We start from the raw sequence: 23,437 nt of genomic DNA, 5'->3' as shown, positions 1-23,437 counted from the left end.
CTCCCTGGATTCCTCGAGCTGGTGGTGGAGTACTTCAGAAGGTGCCTGATCGAGATCTTCGGCATCCTGAAGGAGTACGAAGTAGGCGACCCCGGCCAGCGCACCCTCCTCGACCCCAACGCCGCGGAAGATTCGGACGACGACATGCCGATGCCCGAAGGAGAGGTCGTCGACACGGACGAGGAGGAGGAGGATGACGAAGACGATGTGCCGGACGACACCAGGGTGCGGGTGAAGGAGGAAGAGGAGGAGGCGGAGGAGGAACGGTCTCAGAAAGACGAGGATGAAGGCGAGGAGAAGCCCAGGGTCAAGGAACCTGCTACCTCAGGGTCATCCCAGGACCCCAACGCGGAGAAGCCCAGGCAGGCGAGTAAGTTTGACAAACTCCCCATCAAGGTGGTGCGCAAGAAGAACCCCTTCCAGGGCAGCCACGCGTCCAAGCTGGGCCAGCGGCAGAGCTTCGACAGCGGTCTGGTCCACTGGAGCGTGGGCGGCGGCGACATCACCGAGCACATCCAGACGCACTTCGAGAGCCGCGTCGCGCACCTCAAGGCTCACAAGCGCTCGCCCAAGGAGACCAGACCGGGACAGGAGATCCCGGGCCCCGAGGTCCCGGGGTCCCAGCTCGCGGAGACGCCGCTGGCCGCGTGCGCGCCGGTGACCGCCACCATCGACGACGTCCTTTCGGCGCGGCCAGGCTCGGTCACGGAGGAGGCGGTGCGAGGCGGCGCCGAGGAGCAGAAGGAGAACGGCAAGTACCTGTTCAGCATCAACCCCGAGCTCCAGAGCCGGCGCAACGTGAAGATCCTGGAAGACGAGCCGCACAGCAAAGACGAGACGCCGCTCAGCACGCTGGCCGACTGGCAGGACTCGTTGGCGCGGCGCTGCGTCTGCGTGTCCAACATCGTGCGCAGCCTCTCCTTCGTGCCCGGCAACGACCAGGAGATGTCCAAGCACCCGGGTCTGCTTCTGCTGCTGGGCCGCCTGGTCCTACTGCACCACCGGCACCCCGAGCGCAAACAGGCGCCCGTCACCTACGAGAAGGAGGACGAGGAGGACGAGGGCGTGAGCTGCGAACGCGACGAGTGGTGGTGGGACTGCCTGGAGGTTCTGCGGGAGAACTGCCTGGTGACTTTGGCCAACATCTCGGGCCAGCTGGACCTCTCGGTGTACTCGGAGAGCATTTGCCTGCCGCTCCTGGACGGCCTGCTCCACTGGGCCGTGTGCCCCTCGGCCGAGGCCCTGGACCCCTTCCCCACGCTGGGCCCGCACGGCTCGCTGTCGCCGCAGAGACTGGTCCTGGAGACCCTGAGCAAGCTGAGCATCCAGGACAACAACGTGGACCTGATCCTGGCCACGCCGCCGTTCAGCCGCCTGGAGAAGCTGTACGGCGCCCTGGTGCGCTTGGTGGGCGAGCGCAAGGTGGCGGTGTGCCGCGAGATGGCCGTGGTGCTGCTGGCCAACCTGGCGCACGGCGACAGCCTGGCGGCGCGCGCCATCGCCGTGCAGAAGGGCAGCGTGGGGAACCTGCTGGGCTTCCTGGAGGACAGCCTGGCCGCCACGCAGTATCAGCAGAGTCAGAGCACGCTGCTGCAGATGCAGGCGCACTTCGAGCCCACCAGCGTGGACATGATGCGCAGGGCGGCGCGGGCCCTCCACGCCCTGGCCCGGCTGGACGAGAACCACTCGGAGTTCACGCTGTACGAGTCGCGGCTGCTGGACGTGTCCGTATCGCCGCTCATGAACTCGGCCGTGTCGCAGGTCATCTGTGACGTACTCTTCCTGGTCGGCCAGTCATGACAGCCGTGGAGGTCCTCCTTCCGTTCCCCCCACAACCCCCCCCCCCCCCCCGACTTTTTTGTGAGCAGAACTTTTGACTGTCCAACTTTTTTTTTTTAATTTATGCAAAAATCACCTCGGATTCCACTGTCTTTCTCCCTCTACCGCGAAAAGGAAGGAATACCATGAAGTAGAAAGATAACCGCAGGAGACGAATGGATGGGGACCCCCGTCCCCCCTCCTCCCCAAACCCGCCCGTCCCCCCCACCCCGCGCTTAGCCCTGAAAGGACTTGTTTTTTAATGAAAATAGAAAAATATCCAGAAAAAAAAAAATAACTGTAACCAAAGTTGCTGTCTCGTTTACAGTCAGTTTTGGGGATGCTTGCTTTGTCCCCCCGAGGACTCGGGATTGCTGTAATGCTCGGCCCACCCCCCGACCCCTCCCTACACATACACACACACACACAGGAACCACATTCGGGGGGGCGGACACGTGTGCTCTCCTGTGCAGTAGATTGTAGGACTATTTTTTTTTTTTCCTGTACTGTACACCTTCAAAGAAAGTGTCGACATACTGTAATAATACTGTTTCACACTGAGATACGCCGACTCGGCAGCAAACTGTAGTTTTTATGTCGAAAGCGACGACGATGACGACGGCAACCAACCACCCCCCCCCCCACCCCCACCCCCACCCCAAAGTAAGGTGAACCTACAACACCCCGACCTCTTCTTCTTCTTCTTCTCTTTTGTCCCTTGATTGTATGACTCGTACTAGGACTGGTCCTCGGCGCTAGATCCAAGCAGACCCGCCCGGCTGCGCTGTATATAAAAACCATGTTGTATATGAATTACGCACCCCTCTCTATCTCTCTCTCTCTCTCTTTCTTTTCGTTCTCAATTCTGTCGCTTCACCGTTTTTAAGAATTACCACTTAACACACACAAGACACGGCGAGACTGTCTGGTGCGGCTGTAGAGAATATAACCAGAGGAAAAAAAAATCATGTCTGAGTAACAATTAGACCTTGATGAAGAAAAACTTTTTATTTTGTTTTGTTTTTTTTCCCCCCAGTGATGCGGATTCTGCATATTTGTATTTCAGATGATGTAGCTAAAAACTTGATGTAAATTTATCCCCTCCCTGCCTCCCTATTTTTTCTCTCTTCCCCCGGCCCCCTGCCCTTTTTGTTTTTTTTTTGGCTCAATGAATATCATTTATTCAGTATCAAATCTTTATACTATATGTTCCACGTGTTAAGAATAAATGTACATTAAATCTTGCTAAGAGTTGTGCTGTGGATTTATTAAGTAACAATCTTAACGTGGTATTTTACAGCTTTCCTCGAACGGCCACTCGTGAGGAAATGCAGTAGTGTTTCGCTATTCTCGGGTGATAGGGGCCAAGCTCTTGCCATGAATAAAAGCTTTAATTTACTGTAGATGCCACAAGATGGCGACAAAGCACTACTTTTTGATGGCGTTGGCCTGAGCAATACACGGCCAACAGATGAGTGAAACATTGCTATCAGGGCAAATGTTCATGTTTTGACAATGCAATACAGTTGATTCTGTTTTTGGTTAGTCACACATACAGTACCCTACTGCCGATCCCAAAAAAGAGCTGGGCAGAGTTGAAACAAAATTATAGACGAATATTTGAAAATGCTACACCACCCCCCCCGCAGTTTTGTACTAGAACTTAAAACGCATTAGTGCATGATTATGCTGATATTTCAGTATTTTTAATTAAATTAAAGCATTAAAACAATTAAAATCCTATCAAAAGTCATCTTGCTAGTTTTGGGAGAAGTAATAACGCTGGGTCCATAGACGAATTGCGAAAGAACAAAGTTGACCCTGTGTGCAATACAACTGTAGCCCACTAGATGGCAGCGTAGCTCAAAGTAAATGACCTCAACCCCTTATACAGTTGAAGTAAATTACCTCAACCCCTTATACAGTTGAATAAAATGTACATTTTATAGTCCAGATATTTCCAGTGAACCATTACCTGCGGTGTGTGTGTGTTTTAAATACAGCAAGCAAAACTTGAGTTTCAAGAGTACAGCCATTTTTAAATTTTGCGCAATAACAGGACCGGATCACCCATGTTATTCCTCTTCCTGTCCATTGACCTCTCAACGGTGATACAGAGACTGAACAGGCATGGCCTCTTGTTTTAACAAAACTTTTTTTTGTCTTCATTTCTTCCTTTCAACCAACATTCACTGCGCTGAGATCAAGCTCCCGTGCTGCCATTCACCCTCTGGACCGCTACCGCCCCCCTGGGCCAAAGTGCGGTACTGCAACATAACCCCCACCATACTGTTCTTATTCTTAAAGGGCCAGGCTTAGTTTGAACTGAAACCTAGAGTTACACCAGTATTTCTTAAAAGGGTTGTCTTCATTCATTTCTGCACTTTACTTCAAAATGGCAAAAATGGAGTTAGCGCAGTCTAATTCTAAAAGTGTAAAAAGCAGCACAGAGACGAGCAGAGATCACGTGTAAATTTTTATTTTCAAAACACTAAAATGGTGATTGTCACTAGTGTTGGAAAACGTACAAATCCCATGGTCAGGAACGTAGTTTGACTCTGGCCCACTTGGTGTCCGAGTGAGCATGGCGGGCAGCAGACTTGAGCCTACGGTTCTTTTGGGTCACGGGGTCCTTCAGGCGCCTGATGGGGAAGCCACCGAAGCGGCTGGGGATCATTAGGACGTCTGTAGGGAAGTAGCGTTGCCCGTTTGACCCCGCCTCAGATGAACCGCTGGACACCCGCTGCAGTTTACTTTGGAACCCCTTATGACCCTTGTTGTGGTTCCTGTAGGTTTTTCTGTGATGTCTTTCTGTTTTTTGACCAATCAGGACTTTGGTGGCAGCGCCGTTGGCTGAGGTCTGCATGTTAGCCAAGAACTTGCGCGTGCCGTAACCCGGCAAGAACAAACTGGATGACTTCGGAGGGGAGTGGTTGCCACCGTTTGGTTTCTTGAGTCCTGCAGATTGTTTGACTTCCAGGTTGGACTTGTGCGCGTTAAACCTGCTCAAAGACCCTGAACTCGCAATGGCTGTCGAGAGGCGGGACTTTTTGGGAACTGCTTTCTTGGCGATGGTGGCCACGGGGCGGAGTCGAACCACTTTGAGTGAGGAGTAGCCACCTAGAGACGACGACGGTTCGGATTCTCGGTAGCCATTAGCGGACACTCCTGTACTACTGCCGCTTCGGGCCAAGGCTTGAACACGAGAGACTTGTCTGAATTGATTCTGGGGAGAGTTGCCGGTGCGTCCGTCATGCCTCGGACCGCCGTCACCTTGCACAAAGCCAACATATGTCTTGCCTTGAGCTACGAAAACAAAACAGAAGAAGCTTTAATGGAATTTTGATGACTCAATGAACTTACTTTCAGGAAATAAACTTTACAACATTTGCATTCTTTTTTAGCGAGTATTTGAGTTAATCCAAAAACTATTTAGGCAACTTGCTCCCAAATTAAATTTTCAAAAGGCAAACGTGAAAATGTATATGCTTACCTTCTTGAGAAGCCCACAAACAGCGAACATGCTCTGCTCGAAGTAAGCAAATCAGCAAGACCCTACACGAAAAAACGGCTTAGACACAAAAAAAAAAACCTCACACTCACATCCTTCCTTTCATCTAGCGCCTTACTTACCCCAAATAAATTCCACAAGCCATTTAAGCATGCAGCCTCGGTCAACGCGACAGCAGCCACACAAATCAAAGCGAAGCTACTTGCTCTGCCACAGCAGCGAACGCAAACACGTCGCTTTTAAACCGCCCGATTCCATTCTGATGAACGTGATGGCCATCAGGTGTGTGCGTGTGTTTGTGTTACACTCTAACCAGTAGGTGGCGGAAAAGCGCCATCACGTTGTTTGCCAACCACCAAATATTCACAAGAAGAAGACGGCGAGGAAGACTTGTTTGAATTTTCACCTGTCAACGAGAAGCCACAATGCAGTGTATGTATTCTTAAGTATATTCAAATAGGGGTGTATGTTTATTAGAAATATTATACACTTTAATATTCTGTAATTGTGTACCCCCCCCCCCCCCCCCCGAAATGTTTACATGTATTACATTAATTTTTGCAAGATCTGAAACACGAGGACACCAGGTTACATAACTGATGATGCGTTCAGGTGCATCAGATGATGTATTTTACAACTAATAAAATGATGGGTAAATAACAAAGTCTCCAATTTTGGGGTGTGAATACTTCAAAATAATTTATCAAATATATATATATATATATATATATATATATATATATATATTTTAAATGTCTTAAATATTTTTTGGGTGGTGGTAGGGATATATGTAGACTTTTTTTTCCCACCATAGATATGATAAAATAAAATATAGGGAGATGACTTCCTTCCTTCCTGTTCTCATGCGACTGATGACCACATGAGTGCGGTGGCTTACATCAAAGACACAATTTCCTGGGACAGGAAATAGCACTGGCGACCGCTCCTTTCTCTCTTTTTCCATCTTTACAGTCGGAATTCTTTCCATTTCACATGCAAGATACTCAATGTCATTTTGGCTTCAATTCATGACATTTTTTATTGTCATCTTTAGTTGTTTTTTTTTAACACACAAACAGCTTTCACTATGATGCAATATAGTACGCCGACCAAATCATTTAAAAAGGTATTTTATGTTTTTATTCAATTAATACTTCTGATGCCTTGAACACTTTCGCTATAAAAAGTAACACCATCACTTTTGCCGGGTAGTTTTTACCCAATATTATATACCCCATAAAAAGTACTTGTCATAAAAAATAGATTCAAAATATGGCACCGCGTGATAAAGTAGAGGAGTTTTCTTTTATTTGCAACTGTAATATGCGTTACAAAATGGCAAAAGGAAACCTAGGAAGACCCTAAAAACATGCTCCAAAATTACTGAAAAATTTGGTATTTAAGAACAAAAAAATTCCTCCAAAAAAAAAAAAAAAAGATACTTTGAACTTGGTTTTTGCTCCACCCGTTCCTGGGACATGTGAGGCCTCCCTGGTGAAGGCGCAGACTCCTTGATATGCAAACAGCTGCAAGAGAGAGGAACAAAAAAAAACAACAACTATATTTTTAGCAAGTAAAAATGACCAATAACGACAATGTTAACAATAAAAATCATCATTATTATTATTGTTGTTTTGATTATTATCTGTGGCACTGAAGCGCCAATTTTGCTAGCCAGTTGTTAGTACGTGACATCGCCAGCTAGCTACCAGGATGCCACAAACACAAATTAGCCAATACCGTCAATGTCGCCGAGCGACGACACGTTCACGTTAAATTGTGGAGGCAAACGGTAGTGCAGCGCAATAATAACTTTTGTCGCGTTGAAGGAAACGGATGCCTCGCAAACACTGCTTTGACGGCGGGCCTCTTTAAAATGGCTGCGTCTCTCTCGGGTGCGCTATTGTCTTTCCCAGACGCGCCGCTCGATTCCAGGCCGAGCTATCGACGCGTGAAGCAGATGATGAAGTATTCCGCCACTTGCTGCTTTCTTGTCCCTTCTTTTAAAATGGGTCAAGGCCATTTACAATCAACCACACACACACAGAAAAAGCCTTTAATGGCGCCCGCACTCTTTTAGCCACTTACATGCGACTATAATATACTCGGCCTTTCTTTCAATGTACACAAATTCAACTATTTCAGGTGAAGCCTGGGTTAGGGTTTCAAATTGTACAACTTTATTCTTTTTTTTTTTTTTTCTGTAGCTCATGTGAATGCTTTTGCTGTCACGTGCATATCGCTCTAATTTACTGAGCTGCAGACGCCGATGCTGAAGAAGAAGAAGAAGAGGAGGAAGCGCCGGTTGCTTTCCCGTCATGGCCGCCCAGCTGCAAGCGCAACAAGCTCTTCGAAAAAGCACACGCCACTCTTGATGAGTCCCAGGGAAGTCATGACGCGCGGGGTGGGCTGTGGCGCACTTTGTTACTTGACACCCCCCCCAAGTCTGTGGCATGTTGCGTAACAGCAGATTAACCCCCGCCCCCTTACCCCCGGGACCCCCGCCTCAGCGGCCATGATTAAGAATGATGACACTTAAACAAAAGCGGCTGCCGAGTGCTCAACTTTGTCATCGTGAGGGAATCCGATTACGCGGCGGCGTAATGTTGAGCGAGCATCAGCGAACCTCTTTCAGGGTGAAATGGGGGGGGGGTCGGAAAAAACGTCAACACAAAGCTTTTGTTTTCTTTGCCATCCGAGCTGACCTTTGTGTCTGCCGCCATTGATTTCTCCGCGTTCACCTCTAATTGTTACCTCCCCAAAGGAAGTGTTTATATTTTGTTGTTTAGCTGACGTGAGATTCGTTAGGTTGCGCAACAAAAAAAGCTATTGAAAAAGTACAAACAATTGATGTTTAAAAATCGCTAGCCTAACAGCGAGTTGCCTATGTCATTATTTGAAAGTAAAAAAAATAAAATAAAAATCTAACGAAAATGTTAGCAAGTCTGTATGTTTTGTTGATTTGTCAACAGTAAATTCAAATCACTTTTTGCTATTAGGCTAACAAATTTTAACCTGCAACTGCATTAGGTATGCCAGGCCAGTAGTTGGCGATGTAACGCTACATTTCTTAAGATGCAACGTTATTCTTATAAGATTACAACCTTTTCTTGCCCAGAACACAGGTCAGTTTTTATTGGGTCACATTGAAAATTGGGATGTAGTTCATTTTTTTTATTTTTTTATTTTAACTAAATGAGGCTTGTCGAGACAACACTACTTTGTGTGTTTTAATTGTGGTATTGCACATGCAGTAAAACAGCTAAGAAGCCAAGAGGCGGAGGAGGATAATTCTTTGGCTTGAAACAATAGGAGGCTTTTACTCCAAAATATGCGGAAAGACAACAAAATGAGGGGCAATAAAGTCATTTGTCGCCTCAACTCAAACATACATGTCAAGGTATTTATGCCTTCTTGCGTTAAAAGACGGCCGTAAAATGGAAATTTCAGTTGTTCCCGCTTAAATGAATGTGGCCGCCGTTGTTGGGAATCATCTGTATCATATCATGGCAAGAAAGAGAAGGGAGAAAGTTCCTTAAACAGAAAAAGATGGCGCTGGCTTTTGAAGCGGCTCGGCCCCCGCGACTGGTTCTCATCATTGTGACAATAAAAGTCAAGGCGCTGAAACAAAGCAAGGCTTCATGGAAAAAAAAAAAAAGTGGGGGTTGGAAGGGGGGGGGGGCTCAGCCTGTGCTGAATTATCCTCCTTCCGGATGCAAAGAGCTTGAAACGATTCCAATTTGATATGTTAGTCAAACCCAGACATCACTTTCAAATATATATATATATTTTTTTTTTTTTTTCTTCTTCTTCTTTTCTTCTTCTTTAGGTGCCCTGATTGACTGGCGACCAGTCTAAGGTGTTTGGACTTGAGGCACTTGCTGTTGGCGTGGAAGACAGAAAGCAGGAGTCACGTGACGTGTGTGCGGGCGGGCTCATCCAATCCCATGAGCACGCTTAACATTTACAGGTCTGTACATTTTCCACACCTTGTGGTTTTGTTCAGGTCTTACATGTCGGTGCCCGAGGACACCTGGGACAGGCGTGGGTCCGAGTCCACCTCAAAGCGGTAGTGGTAGCCCTCCCACACCTCCCTGCAGGCGTCGCGCATGTCGTACACGCGCTTCTTGATGCCCTTGCGGTTCAGGTAGAGCACGAAGAGGAAGACCAGGCCCACCAGACCCAGCACCAGGCCCAGAAACACGTAGGAGGTCTGCAGGGCCAGGTCGGCCCCGGCGCCCATTTGCCGGCACCCCAGGCTGCCGGAGGCGCCCGCCACCGAGAGCAGGGAGGCGTTCCTCAGGGCGGCGGGGGAGGCGCACACCAGCTGCTCCGGGTCACGGATGCGTCCTTGCGAGCGGTTGAGCCAGCGGGCCAAAGGTTCGATCCCGCACGCGCACGCGAAGGGGTTCTCCCCCAGGAGGATCTCGGCCTCGGGGAGCGAGTCCAGCTCGCGCAGGCCCTCCGGCGGGATGTTCTTCAGCGAGTTGAGCGTCAGATCCAACTCCCGCAGAGCCTCCAGGCCGGCCAGGGTGGCGTTCCGCACGGCCACCAGGGAGTTGTTGGCCAGCAGCAGCCGGCGAAGTCCGCCCAGGTGGGAGAAAATCCGCGGCGGCAAGTAGATGAGCTCGTTGTGCGACAGGTCCAGGCCTCGCAGCGAGGTCAGGTCGCTCCAGCGCAGCGCCGTGGCCAAGTCCAGCGCAGCCGATTGGTTGTAGAGGGCGCGGCTCAGGTTGAGCTGGCGCAGCGATTGGTTGGCCACCGTGAAGGCCTCCGGGTGGACCACGGCCAGCTGGTTGGAGCTCAGGTCCAGCGAGCGAAGACTCGGCAGGCCGGAGAAGGTGTGCGAGTCCACCTCGGAGATCCTGGAGAGTTGATAGATGGATTTAAAAAAAAAAAAAAAAAAGTGTGCTTTGACTCGCAAAAATTTGAGATAAGAGCTTTTTGTGGTGGCAGTGAATTCAATTCAGATCACTTTTCACATTACGTTTCTCTCTCTCTCTCTCTCTCTCTCTCTATTTAGGTGGTCTCCCAGCCAGTAGAAGGTCTCACTCATGAATTTATGATCAGTCAAGACAAAGATGAAACTCCAAACGTATTGAACAAATCTTGTAAAACTGTCAAATAATACAGACATCCTTTTTCTTCCTTAAAAAAAAACCAAACTGTAGCCATATTTAAAAATGACAACATTAAACGAATAATTATGTAGAAAAATAGAAGCATTTTCATTTCATTTAATCACTTCAAGTTAAATGTTGACATACTTGAAGGGTTCATAACATCAATTCATAGATGAAATATTGTTTTCGCTTTCTATTAAAAATATTGACATGTTTTTTTCTTCATTTAATACCACAATTAATTGCAATATTGAAAAATAATAAATCAAATTATTTCACAGGTATTTACAATTAATGTTATTTTTATTCAATGTAATATGGTAATGTAAACGTTAAAAAAATATATATATACTGTATATATATATAAATAGTTGTTTTAAGGTAAAGTAAATACTTATTGATGATTTTAATATAACTTGGAGTTGACTAGAAAACTCTTCTAAAAATGAAGCTAATTATTTAAAATATTTTTTTCTTTAAAAAAAAAAAATTCCAACTTTTAAACATAAATGAGGTATTCTTTAAAAATATGTAGAAACTACAAGGAAAAAAAAGATAAAATAAGAATTCAAAATTGAATGACTTAAAAAAAAAAAGTTATTACACATTAGCAGATAGATAGATCGATAGATAAACGTTCACCTGTTATTGGTGAGTGAAAGGTTGGTGACATTCTCGAGGCCCTTGAAGGAGTCGGGTCCGATGCGCATGATCTGGTTGCCGGTGATGAAAAGGTTCCGGGTGTATCCGGGGATGCCGACCGGGACGCTGCGGAGGTCCTTGGCCACGCACTTGACCGTGTGCGCCGCCTCGGAGCACTCGCAGCCCGGCGGGCAGGAGGACGCCGGGGCCGCCGGTGCGTAAACCGAGTCCAGCAGCAGGAGCAGCAGCAGGAGGAGCAAAAGCGGCGCGCGGCGGAGGAGGCGACTGTGGCTCGGGTCCGGCATGTTTGGCAGGAAACAAAGAATGAAGAAGTGGAGAAGGATCACATCGCCGCCGGCTGCTGTCCCGGGTGGCGGCGCGCCTCGAGTGCGGAGCCGAGCGCTTCCATGCGGACACCAGCAGCCGCGAGTGGGGGGTCGTGGGGTAAGTGTGTGTGTGTGTGTGTGTGTGTGTGGTGGTGGGGGTCCTTTGCAAGTGAAAGGAAAGAGGGCGTCGCTTCTTTGCAAACAAATCAAGTTAAGAAAAGAACGGGGGGGGGGGAAATAAGAGCATCGCGCACGCATCCGAGGGGAGGAGCTTGAAGTTCGGGGGGCGGGTCCGGATCCAGAGGGTCGGTAGACGCAACACTGCTATTCTTTTTAAAGGAATGCTTGTTTAAAATGTGTCCAAATGTGGTCAGTTTCCAAACATGACGTTTCCATTGACCTGCTGCCCAAAGTAACAGCAACTTTGGATCTGGATTGGATCGGGATTAAATTTAAAGCAGACAAATGTGCAATCTTGATCAAATCCAGATTACACTTTTAAATAAATGCTAAAAGTCTAGATCAGATGAGGATTAAATTTTGCTGAATGTCTAATCTGGATTAGAGCCGGAGAATATTTTTTAAATTTGCTAAAAGTGCCATTTTGGATCAATACTGGATACAATTTATGTATTGCTGCCAAGACCTTGTACTACAAAAATGCTAAAAGTCTGATCTAGATCAGATGAGGATGAAATTTGGCTGAATGTCCAATCTGGATGAGATCCGGAGAATATTTTTTTAATTTATTTTTTATGTGCAATTCGGAAAAGAAAAAAAATATATGGATCAATTAATATGAAATATTGATCAAATACCGACTACATTTTTACATTGACGCTAAAAATGCGATCTCATTCCAATAAGGATTCAATTTTGCTTCCCAATATGTACGTAACGTAGATTAGAATTCTTTTTACATTACTTTCAAATGTGCAACCAACATAAGACATAAATTTTGAACTTTTCAAGTTCTTCCAAAACGATCAGATTGAGACGAACGTTATAAATCGATGGCAAGTAATGTTTTTTTTTTTTCCCCCCTATAGATTAAATCCCATGAATCTACGAAATGTCTTTCCCGTCAGCCGTGTTTCATCCCGCAAATTCCCTTTGACGCTGACCGCTTTTGATGTGGATTTAAAAAGCATTGCAGGGACTTTTTGGCTTGGACGCAGGCTGGATGTTTGCCACCTTCCCACCCAGGTGGTCAGCAGCACTGCGGGGTAAGGAGGGGGGGGGGGGGTTGCAGGGCTCGGAGACCAGACTTGCGAGGGGCCCTCCTTTCATCTGCACAATAATGGGCCCCTGAGTGAGACTTTGGAGTGCGGGGGAGGGGGGGGGGGTTAAGTATCAAAGCAGTGACTGATGGGGGGGGGTTCTTTTCCTTAATGTGTATTCTGACTATTTATAATCATTTTAAGAAAGACATCAGCAAGAAACATGAGGAAAAACACTTTTTTTTTTTTGAACAATAATAAACATCTTTATTAGTATATGTTCATAAATACATTCTTGACTGCAGATGGAGCTATCGTCGACGTTCCTGTTTTTGGGATTAGAGCGTTTGGGAGCCTGTGGATGGGCCTAAGCGTATATTGATAGCACCCCCCCCCCCCCCCCCCCCCTCACGCTGCAGGTCTCCGCATTCCACGACCTGCTGGCTCCTGGTTACCGCAAGGCACCGCAGTGGTGGGATAGCTTAAAAAAAAAAAAAAAAAAAAAAAAGGGAATAAAAGAAACTTGAATATGATTGAACTGTTGCGGCAATATCCCTACTGCGTAAGAGGGCCTTAATAGTTGTAAAGCAAAACAAAACAGAATTGTTTTGTGAGTAATGTCAGAGCCCAAATCAAATAGAACGTAGACCGCTATGTTAGCTTATCACGCTAGCTAGTTAGCATGATTGAGCAACTTTTTGGACCATTTGCGACTGGTGTCATACATTTGAGACCATCTGTTTGGAATGTTAGCATTCGGTGAAATTGTTAGCTTATCATGTTAGCCGGCTCACAAAGGAGCACTGAGTGAAGATGTTGACCGCTATGTTAACTTGTCATGTTAGCTGGCTCGCTAGTTAGCAGGACCGAGCAACTTTTTGCGACGAAAAGACTTGAGTTTGGATCATTTCCGAGTGATGTCGTACATTTGAGTCCATCTGTTTGAAATGTTAGCATTCAGTGAAATTGTTAGCTTATCATGTTAGCCGGCTCACAAAGGAGCACTGATTGAAGATGTTGACCGCTATGTTAACTTGTCATGTTAGCTGGCTCGCTAGTTAGCAGGACCGAGCAACTTTTTGCGACGAAAAAAGACTTGAGTTTGGATCATTTCCGAGTGATGTCGTACATTTGAGTCCATCTGTTCGAAATGTTAGCATTTAGCGAAAATGTAGAAATCTGTGTTAGCTTATCGTGTTAGCTGGCTCGCAAAGGAGCACTGAGCGAAGATGTTACTTGTCATGTCAGCTGGCTCGCTTGTTAGCAGGATTGAAACTTTTAAATTTGGATTATTTTCGACTGGTGTCATACATTTGAGTCCATCTGTTTGGAATGTTAGCATTCGGTGAAATTGTTAGCTTATCATGTTAGCCGGCTCACAAAGGAGCACTGAGTGAAGATGTTGACCGCTATGTTAACTTGTCATGTTAGCTGGCTCGCTAGTTAGCAGGACCGAGCAACTTTTTGCGACGAAAAAAGACTTGAGTTTGGATCATTTCCGAGTGATGTCGTACATTTGAGTCCATCTGTTTGAAGTGTTAGCATTTAGCGAAAATGTAGACCTCTGTGTTAGCTTATCGTGTTAGCTGAGCACTGAGCGAGGATGTTATGTCAGTTGGCTCGCTAGTTAGCAGGATTGAAACTTTTAAGTTTGGATAATTTCCGACTGGTTTCATACATTTGAGTCTGTTTGGAATGTTTGCGCCGAGACAAGTGAAGAAGTAGACTTCTGTTAGCTTCTGAGTGACAGCTAAATTAGCTGATGATGCTACCTGGCTAGCAAGTTAGCAGGATTTGACTTTTGGATTGTTTGCGACTGGTGTCAAGTATTGGGGCTGTTCAACAAGGAGTGACGATGTAGACTTCTACGTTAGCTGTTAGCCTTAGCGCTGTTATTTTTTTTCGCAGCACTGCCAAGCGGCGACGACGACGATGCTGGCCGACTTTGAAGTACATATGTGGAAAACAGCAGGAGTGACACTCATCAGGCATGGTGTGTGTGTGTTAGTGGGGGTTTGGGCTCTTCGGGCGTGAAAACCTGAGCCATCCTGACTACCTGCTGCTTCCCAAGCGAGGGGGGGGGGCGGGGGGGCTTAAGGAGCTATTTGATCGGGAACAATGGGGGGATTTGGATGTGCTAACCACAACCATGGCAACTGAGGTGGAGTGACGGCCATCATGTGCAATTAGTGGGGCAAAAATAACACAGGGAAAGTAAAGGCTGTCCCAAAAAAAAAAAAAAAAAAAAAAAAAAAGCACTTAAGTTGAACAAAATGGGCTGCTCTCATAATGTTAATTTCCTCAAATAGAGCTTAATGATGAAGTCCTCTTGACCTCAAAATGCCTCATCTAAAATAGTTTTTCAGGTGGGTGTCATTATTAGATGGCTGCAATTACTTTTCCCTAAGATAGCTGATGTTTTTTTTTTCTAGGTAATTACATCAGCACTGCAGAATAGAGCTCATGTGGCATCTGTAAAGCAGACGTTGGGAAAACAGAAAGCGCCACGCACAAATGTGTCATATTCTGATTTTGTACAAAATAAAAAGTCTTCCATACCATCTGCAAAGCCGCCATTTACATTGGGAGATTGAAACAAAGGTGCCAAGCGAGTCTTTTTTTTTTTATTTCCTTAAAGTGATATAACGGGTCCACGGTAGTAGTCTCGTCCTTCGTCCCTCACTTTTGGCAAACTTTTTAAACTCTTTGAGTCGACTTTCGCTTTAACAGCATGACGACATTCCCCCCCCCCCCCTGAGGCAGCAATGGCAGTTTTAATTGCGAAAAAAAAAAAAAAAAAAATCAAAACTGTGCAAACAGGAAGTGCTGACTGAATTGTGATACTAAACGGCAGGTTTTCCTAAAAAGAGATTATTGTTGTATATTGTTTGTGTGGTGCGTGGCAGTGGCGGAGGTGTGTACATGTGAGAGACATTCATTCCGGCGTCGCGTCTCTTTTAAAGGTTTTGTTTTCCCAGTCTCTTTTTGACAAAAAAAAAAAAGGCCTCGGCGTTGTTTCCCGACAATTCCTTGGGGGAGGTCACCGGAGGTTGATGGCGAGCGCCACCGTCACGATGACGCCCAGCAGCGTGAGGAAAGGAAGCCACGTCTTCAGGAAGCCGGCGCAGCTGGGAAGCAAAATCCAAAGGAGGATCAATACATCTCGAGACACTTCATTAGGTACCCCTACAGTCGATTGTGCTCTTTAAAATGAACGTTGGTGCTTTTAATAAGATTTGACCGAGCACCACATTTGCTCCAAGTAAAAAAAAATAATAATAATAAATATATATATATATATATATATATATATATATATATATATATATATATTTTTTTTTTTTTTTTGTTAGCGGTCCTTGCTGTAAATATCATTTGTGATGCTATACTGGAATTTTGATTTTATTTTTTGGTGATGTCATCAAGCAACCAACTTGCTAAAATGTGTATTTTGACAAAATGACAGTGATTTTTTTTTTTCTTTCTCTCTGTTGGTGAAGTTATAAAAAAAGTGGGCATTACCGTACCTGACGTGTTTTCCGTGCAGGAGCACCAGGAGGCAGAGCTTGACCATGTTCCAGGACGTGCTGTTGTCGTAAAGCATCAGGTTGAGCGCCATGGCCACGTGCGAGTGGCAGTTGTCACAACACAGGTTGTGCTTGAAAGAACACACACGCCAAATGTCTTACGCTCGGTGCTTCACATCAGGAATCTTATATTTGTTGTATTCATTTAGCAGTTTTTTTTTCCCCCACAGAAAAGTTTGACTTTCACTGATCTACTGTAAATAACAAACTAAAATAACGTACCATCCTGTGCTTGTACTCCTCCGAAGCGTCGTGCACGGCGATGTCCCAAGCGCTCGAGCCGCTGGCGTAGACTTTGCTCACGTCCAGCATCCAGTACCTCCGGTGACAAATGAACGCGGGTCAAGCCTCGTTTACAGAAGAAGAAAAACGTCGGATTTACTCACTTTGTTGGTTTCCCGAAAGCCATGTTGTCCTCCTGCGTGGCAAAAGAAAAGCTTACTTGAGTCAGTTGCTATAAGATAACGCTTCAATCGCAAGTTTATATCGACACCAGTAATGTGCTTGTGCTTTATTTGAGGAATATAATGTAAATAACATCAAGTTTTGTAGCACTTTAAATTGCAGCCAAAGATGATGCAGTAAATAATAAGCTTCTATTTGTGCCTACGCAAAAAAAAAAAGGAATAATTTCAGGGGATAAGAGGATGAGAAGGAGTTCACTGTGCTGCCAATTTGAGATGCGTTCAAAATGAGATGAAATGACTCACGGAGACAAAATAGGGTCCGGCAAAGTCTCGGATGACTCCAGTGGAAGTGCAGATGCCCATGTGCCCAATAATTGGAAACAACCATCTGGCAAGACAAAGAAAATAGTCAAATTATGCAATAATAAATACATAATGTAGTATTTAGACAGATTGATGCGATTGAAAAACACCACGTTAAGCTTTACGTGTGAACTTTTATTGAAAATACTGTATCAAGGCTTTACATGCATTATTTTGTTACTATGAAATCGGCAACACGGTCCGGTTGACAGCTAGCTTGCTAAGCTAACGAAGCTGTCACTTCGCATAGCCCTACATCCGGGTATTTTTGCCCAAAAGAAGCTGAGAACCACAGCGCGGTGAGCTAGAGCTGACTGTCTTAACTCACGACAACACGGGGATGGGCGTCCACACGATACAATGGGGGAAGCGACCGGCCAGCGGGTTAATCTTTTCCGAGGCTATGTGATAGTTCTTCATGGTTTCCGCCTTCTCTGTTGAATCGGCCATAGTATGCTGGGGGGGCGAAATCAACTTCCAGAGAAACCCTACGTCACGTCCCGCTGCTATTTCGCCAAGCAAGACAAACGCAAGGAGAGCTAAACTTCGGTTTGAAGTTCAAAATAAAAGCACAACGTGTTTGCCGTCAGCGTAAACGTGATATTCGCACAAAAACAATGACTAAATTATGATAAAATATATATATGGAAACAGTTACCGGTGATTAGAGGCGCAAAAGTAGCGATACCGTGTGTTATGTATGTATATAATCTTATTTTGATACAAATCACCAAAACTGGACGGAGCTTGCTTTTTATTCCCTTTTTTCTTTTCTTTTTTAACCATATAGCTCCAACCTCCAACTAATTTGCTTTTACTCTTTTCGTTTGGTTTTAAATTTACGACCTACAAGTGTTTTTCATACAAATATTTATTTTATTTCAGACTTTAATAGGCATGTAGCATAAGAAAGGCAAGCTTAAAGAAGAAAATAATAGTTTAAATAAAATACATTTACGTACAGTATTTTTCTATGTATTATACTGTCTCCTTGTGGACAATGTGCATACTAGGAGGAGCAGGGCAAAAAGTAAACCATGAAAAATCATCATGCACAAAATGTTTAAATTTTTTACATTATATTTAATTGTTATTAGTCTTAGTTTTATAAAGTACAAACTTGTAAAGTGCTATTTTTCTTATTCAAAAACACATTACATAAATTTGTGTTGCTGATTTTTAGGGACTTGGAACGGATTAATGGAATTTCCAAAACAAAGAGAAAATATGATTCGAGTTGTGAGTGTTTTGAGTTATTTTACAGTAGAAGCTAACATTTCTTCACATTTTTGTCCACTAAATAAAACATAGAAATAAAAGCTAATTATTTTTAGGGTGCCATGTATCACTTTTGACAATTCAAAGCACTGCACAAGTGGATATTATCTACGTTTTATCCCCCAAATACAGCACAAACACTATCTCACTATTAGTGTAGCTATAAAGTTGCAAGTGAAGCGTTATCTGCAAACAAAAGGCCAGCCCAAGGACTCCCCCATGGGCCTTCTGCGCTCCATCCCAGCTCCCATTAGAGGTGACAGGCCATATATTGTACATGGAAAGCCAAAACAAAGTGCTCAGCAAAAAAAGAAGAGGAGGGCATTAATAAGAAAAGTCACACTGGTGGCGGGCGAGCTCTGGGAATTCTACCGGCCAAATGTCGCCTTCACGTGATGTGAGTGCAGCCAATTAGAGGCTGGAGATGTACCGCGACGTGTTGTCCTTTTCTCACGTAGTCCTAGAGAAATGCCAACTGTCTGATTGTTTGTGGGAAAGCAACGCATTTGGGGATAGAAAGGGGACAGATCATATTAAGAAGAAATAATCATGCTGTTCTTTACTGTTCGTTTGTTTTACTTTACTGTGGTGGGTGGCGGCAGTGAATTTCAAAATGGTCAGAAAACAATTGACTTGATTGTAACATTATGCGGTGCTTTAATTGTTTGTATTGTATTTGTTGTGAGTTTAATTAAAAACAAAAACAACTGTCTCCAAATGAGCTGCAGGTGACGTCCACCAATCAAAGCCAACGAAATTATTCCGCTTGTTGTACGGCGTTTTTTTTCATACTAGCGCCACCCGGTGGCCTGTCAAGATAACTGCTTCATTTTAGAGTTAAATTTTTGTTTTCTCTAAAACGAAAAGAGTATATAGCACGAGACACAAAATGAAAAACGGTTCGTATGACTGCAGCGCGCACACACACTAATCCGCGAAATATGTCAGGATAAACGATTCAGATAATGGATGGATGGATATTTGTTTTAGATTCCCGGATGCTGTCACTTACTTTTTTCAAAGTAAAAGGTCTTGTGACAAAAAAACAACAATCACAATTAGAACGTCAGACTGGGTCAGAGTCCTCATTTTCCCCATCGATGAATGAGGTGGTACACTATTATACGATACGTGCGTTAAACGACTACAATGCTGGCCATGCGAACAACTCTCTTAGTCTGCTAGTGCTACACTTTAATTTTTTTAAACGGATACTTTTATTTTTTTAGGCAACGTCCGCCTGATTTTCCGGTTCACTTCCGTCTGATAACTTCACACCGCCCTCCTCGCCTGTTGCATATTTCTCATCTGGGCGAGGACTGACGCGCGGAGGCTTTTTGTGAAAAAAGACAACCGACACGGTGAGAAAAAAACTCCTTAACATCAAACGAACGTATTTGGGAACGTTTACACCTCCATAACAGCAAAAAGTATGAAAGAAACAACTTTCCTCAACTTCTTCGCCACTCATGGATTCACGATGTCAGATAAGAGTGCTTCGGTTTTCTGTTTTTTTCCATTCTCACAATTATACAATAACTTGGCAAAGGTATTTCGGCTTGACTTTAAGGTAAAATAATTAATGTTGTATTGTGAATGGAGATCCATCTTCTGTCTTAAATGGGCTGGAGACAGCGTGACGTCATTCACAGGTCGCAGACAGAACCAAGTTTTTTTTTTGTTTTAACAAAATGAGTTTTGACCAGCATTTAAACATCACAGTATAATATGCACTCATCAGCTACATCATAAGGTACACCTCAACAATGAAAGTTTTAAGATATAAATATGCCACTCTGTTTGGCTCTTAAATTTGTAAATCATCATTGATGGATCTTAAGATACAAAGTAAATTCTCATAATTCCCGTAATTGTCCGCAGCGTCCCGCTACCATGACGACCATCGTGATGGAGCGAATCGGACGCCTCTTCATCAGCTTGCAACACATCAAGCAGGTCCCCCGTCTGCTGACCTCCGAGGCGTCTCCATCCATGCCCGGCACCGTGCGCGACACCGAGGTGCCCCACTTCTTCCGCGAGCGCTACGTCCACGTCGGCTACCGGCCGCTCCACCAATGTTGGCGCTACTACTTCCTGTCAGCCTTCCGCCGCCACAACGAGACCATCAACATCTGGACGCACCTGCTGGCCTTCCTGGTTCTCCTGGCCAAGATGAGGCACGTGGCGGAGACGGTGGATTTGGCGCGGGACCGCCACGCGTGGCCGCTGCTGATCCTCATCCTGTCTGCGCTTAACTACACGGCGTGGAGCGTAGCGGCACACCTCCTGGGCGGCAAGTCGGAGCTGTGCCACTACGCCTTCTTCTTCCTGGACTACGTGGGCGTGGCGCAGTATCAGTACGGCAGCGCAGTGGTGCACTACTACTACGCGGCCGAGGAAGGCTTCCACCGGCGTGCCGGCGCCATTTTCATGCCCGTGGCGGCGTTCCTCAGCTGGCTCTCATGTTTAGGCTGCTGCTACGGCAAGTACCGGAACCACACCCTTCCGCCTTGGGTGCGCAAGGTGGGCCAGGTGGCGCCGTCCACCATCGCCTACATGTGGGACATCAGCCCCGTGGTGCACAGACTCCTCCTCAGCGACGCCGACAGCGACCCGGTCTTTACGTACCACCTGAGCCACATCGCCTTCTTCCTGGGCTGCGCCGTCTTCTTCGCCTTCCCCGTGCTGGAGCGCTGCTGGCCGGGAGGTTGCGAATTCCTGGGTCAGGGCCACCAGCTGTTCCACGTTCTGCTTTCCTGCTGCACCATGTGCCAGATCCACGCCTCGTACCTGGACTACAGCAGGCGGCGACAGGTGTACGCGCCGCTCCACGCCGGGGACGAGGCGGCGCTCTTGCTCGGCCTCTACGGGCTGACGCTGCTCGTGTGCTTGTCCATCGCCGCGTTCATGTTGAGGAAAGCCAAACTGCTGCTGGACCGCCAGGTCAAGTGCAAGTGAAACAGGAAGGAATGAGTTACATGCACTGATACCGACAGTACTACTGCAAAATGAGATCCAAGACAAGAGTGCAACATGTAAACCCACGATACGCTTCCGACCCGCTCGTGAAAAGATTTTTATAGTTTTACACATCTCCACACACTTTGCTTATCTTAAACCTCGCTTGTAATGGAGCTCAACTAAATATGTGTCGCGTTACCTTTTGTATTATTTCCTAAACATAATCATGAATTAACTTTTCATTGTCAAAATGATCACTAGATAGTGGCGACAGCCAGGTTGTAAATGTGACAATTTAGTGTAACGGTACAACATCAAGCACTTGGGACTCATTAGCACGTTTATTCATATTTGTTTTGTTTTGTGCATTAATATAATGGGAGGTGTCATTTTGACTTGAATGAAAAAAAGGGATTTCACAAGACGTGTCTTATTGACAATCGTGTGGCCGTTTGGGTGAACACAAGTGCCGTTATATTGTCGTGTAACATGTTGTTTTTTAATGTAGAAAAATCCACTGAATGTGCCTTAAAAAAAAATCAACACTGCACTCGCTGCCAGCAGCCATCTTTGTTTTTTGAAATAATATAGCTTACGTGTAGGCGAGCCCCTGGTGTCGGGTCAGCCCCGATCTTTTTCAGTGACAACAAAAGTGTTGCGTAAGAGCCCAAACCAGTCTCTCGTGTTGTGTTGTTTCCATGAAACCCATCCAGCTTGGTGTTTTGCCCTCACACAGCCCCCCACCACCCCCACCCCCCACAAAAAAAATATGGAAAGCGCCAAAAGTTGAGACGAGTGTGTTAGTTTTCCCGTATTCCTGGAAGTAGCATGTTTTTTTTCTTTCTAACTGCAATGGTTGCTACTAAGTGAGTTTGTTGTGTCAGTGAACTCAAAAATAGATTTTTGGAATAAAAATGATTATTTTTTTTAGGGTCAATGGGCCTTTATTTAGCTGAATTAGCATGATGCTAATGGCTAAAAACATCATTTGCAAAGGTTGAATAGTTTTACTTCATTTCAGTTTGATCTTTATACTTTTTCTAGAGTGACAGTTTTGACCTGAGAATGATGAAATTCACTTTTGCATAATTTCCTATTCGAGAAAAAAAAAATCGACTTGCACTTTTACTATACGACAGTGAATTTACTGCAAGCAAAAGTGAAGCCTAATGTCTCTTTTATTTGCAGTTCTTTAGTCATCCTTGAGGGGGGAAATGCTATTGCGATATTCATATGCAGCACACGGGAAGCGCGCAGCCGATTGGCCGGACTCACCACGGAGGTCCAGCACCGCTTGTTCGGTCTCCATGGCAGCTTTTTAAAGATCTCAGCCTTTCATTTGCATGTGGAACGCGCAATGTATTGACGCTCCCGGGATTGAGTGAATGAGTGCCCTCGATTGACACGGTGGGCAAATAAGGCCAACGTGTCCTCGGTGCTGAGAGATTGCCTCCTTTTGTACTTGAGGGAAACAATATGTGGGGCATTGATTTGTAAGAGAATAAATTGGTCAGAAAGGGGATGTTTTTATACTGTTTTAATGCTAGGTTGAACACCTCTTAAAAGTGAAATGTTTGGGAATTTTAATGTCCTGGGTCTCTGGAGGGCCTTCCCAACCATCAAGTGTCAAATAAACTACTAATTAAAGCTATTTTGATCTTCTTATTTCTCCGAATGTGTCTGTGAGCTGGATTTTGATGTAATTTTCTGTAATTTACTTTACTGATAGCTACTAAGCTAAGCAGAGCTGCAGCAATGGATGCGCAGATTAACACTCCCCTCCACCCTTTTTTTTTTTTTAACATTGATTTATTTTTATTTTTTTTTTGGGTGTGGCTGTATAGGACTCTCAGCAACATTCCTTGCGTGTGACTCACAGCAAACGAATGTGAAGAGATCCCGCTTATCCTCAGCAATAAATCCGCCCCAATTAAACTCCGCACTTAATGACGCTGCAAACACTGCAAAGCATTCAGCACGCCACGCCACATTGCGCAGCTGACCCCAGACGATTGTACTGTGTTAATTAAACATGATCTCTCAGCATAATGTGTCCATAAAGCCGATTAGGGTTCCACGGACGACAATATCAAACCCGCAAAGTGTTTTGGGAAATATTGGAGAAGCTAAAAACATTTTTGGTTGTCTCAATTGCTTAAGTTCCCTTGTAAAGACCTTCATATATCGAAATCGCCAATTGG

At 45.3% G+C, this 23,437-nt stretch overlaps 5 protein-coding genes across 5 annotated transcripts in view; 2 read left to right on the top strand and 3 right to left on the bottom strand.

Annotated features, from left to right (window-relative positions):
- The window catches only part of arid1ab (AT-rich interactive domain 1Ab), a 44,377-nt gene extending 41,314 nt beyond the window's left edge, over positions 1-3,063 (top strand). Inside the window, exon 20 of the mRNA XM_077547856.1 lies at positions 1-3,063. Coding sequence (XP_077403982.1) covers positions 1-1,800 — 1,800 coding nt within the window. The 3' untranslated portion in view covers positions 1,801-3,063.
- A 1,218-nt stretch (positions 3,064-4,281) lies between these two features.
- LOC144036922 (uncharacterized) lies at positions 4,282-5,611 on the bottom strand. Its single transcript, XM_077547899.1, has 3 exons — positions 5,452-5,611; positions 5,312-5,373; positions 4,282-5,124 (listed from the first exon to the last, which is right to left on the bottom strand). The coding sequence occupies exons 1-3, from the start codon at positions 5,472-5,474 to the stop codon at positions 4,358-4,360; spliced, it is 852 nt and encodes a 283-aa protein (XP_077404025.1). The 5' UTR covers positions 5,475-5,611; the 3' UTR covers positions 4,282-4,357.
- A 3,727-nt stretch (positions 5,612-9,338) lies between these two features.
- tpbg1b (trophoblast glycoprotein 1b) lies at positions 9,339-11,577 on the bottom strand. Its single transcript, XM_077547896.1, has 2 exons — positions 11,095-11,577; positions 9,339-10,194 (listed from the first exon to the last, which is right to left on the bottom strand). The coding sequence occupies exons 1-2, from the start codon at positions 11,397-11,399 to the stop codon at positions 9,339-9,341; spliced, it is 1,161 nt and encodes a 386-aa protein (XP_077404022.1). The 5' UTR covers positions 11,400-11,577.
- A 4,044-nt stretch (positions 11,578-15,621) lies between these two features.
- tmem222b (transmembrane protein 222b) lies at positions 15,622-17,506 on the bottom strand. The gene is made up of 6 exons (XM_077547900.1): positions 17,326-17,506; positions 16,938-17,022; positions 16,614-16,645; positions 16,450-16,546; positions 16,168-16,298; positions 15,622-15,768 (listed from the first exon to the last, which is right to left on the bottom strand). The coding sequence occupies exons 1-6, from the start codon at positions 17,445-17,447 to the stop codon at positions 15,681-15,683; spliced, it is 555 nt and encodes a 184-aa protein (XP_077404026.1). The 5' UTR covers positions 17,448-17,506; the 3' UTR covers positions 15,622-15,680.
- paqr7a (progestin and adipoQ receptor family member VII, a) lies at positions 15,672-22,887 on the top strand. Its single transcript, XM_077547898.1, has 4 exons — positions 15,672-15,820; positions 16,188-16,292; positions 19,505-19,636; positions 20,157-22,887. The coding sequence occupies exon 4, from the start codon at positions 20,169-20,171 to the stop codon at positions 21,231-21,233; it is 1,065 nt and encodes a 354-aa protein (XP_077404024.1). The 5' UTR covers positions 15,672-15,820; positions 16,188-16,292; positions 19,505-19,636; positions 20,157-20,168; the 3' UTR covers positions 21,234-22,887.
- Positions 22,888-23,437: the final 550 nt, after the last annotated feature.

Source organism: Vanacampus margaritifer, chromosome 17 (assembly GCF_051991255.1).
Source record: "Vanacampus margaritifer isolate UIUO_Vmar chromosome 17, RoL_Vmar_1.0, whole genome shotgun sequence".
In the NCBI taxonomy this organism is placed as follows: domain Eukaryota; kingdom Metazoa; phylum Chordata; class Actinopteri; order Syngnathiformes; family Syngnathidae; genus Vanacampus; species Vanacampus margaritifer.
The sequence above is the reverse complement of the archived record's forward strand: the minus strand, read 5'-3'. Positions and strand labels throughout refer to the sequence as shown.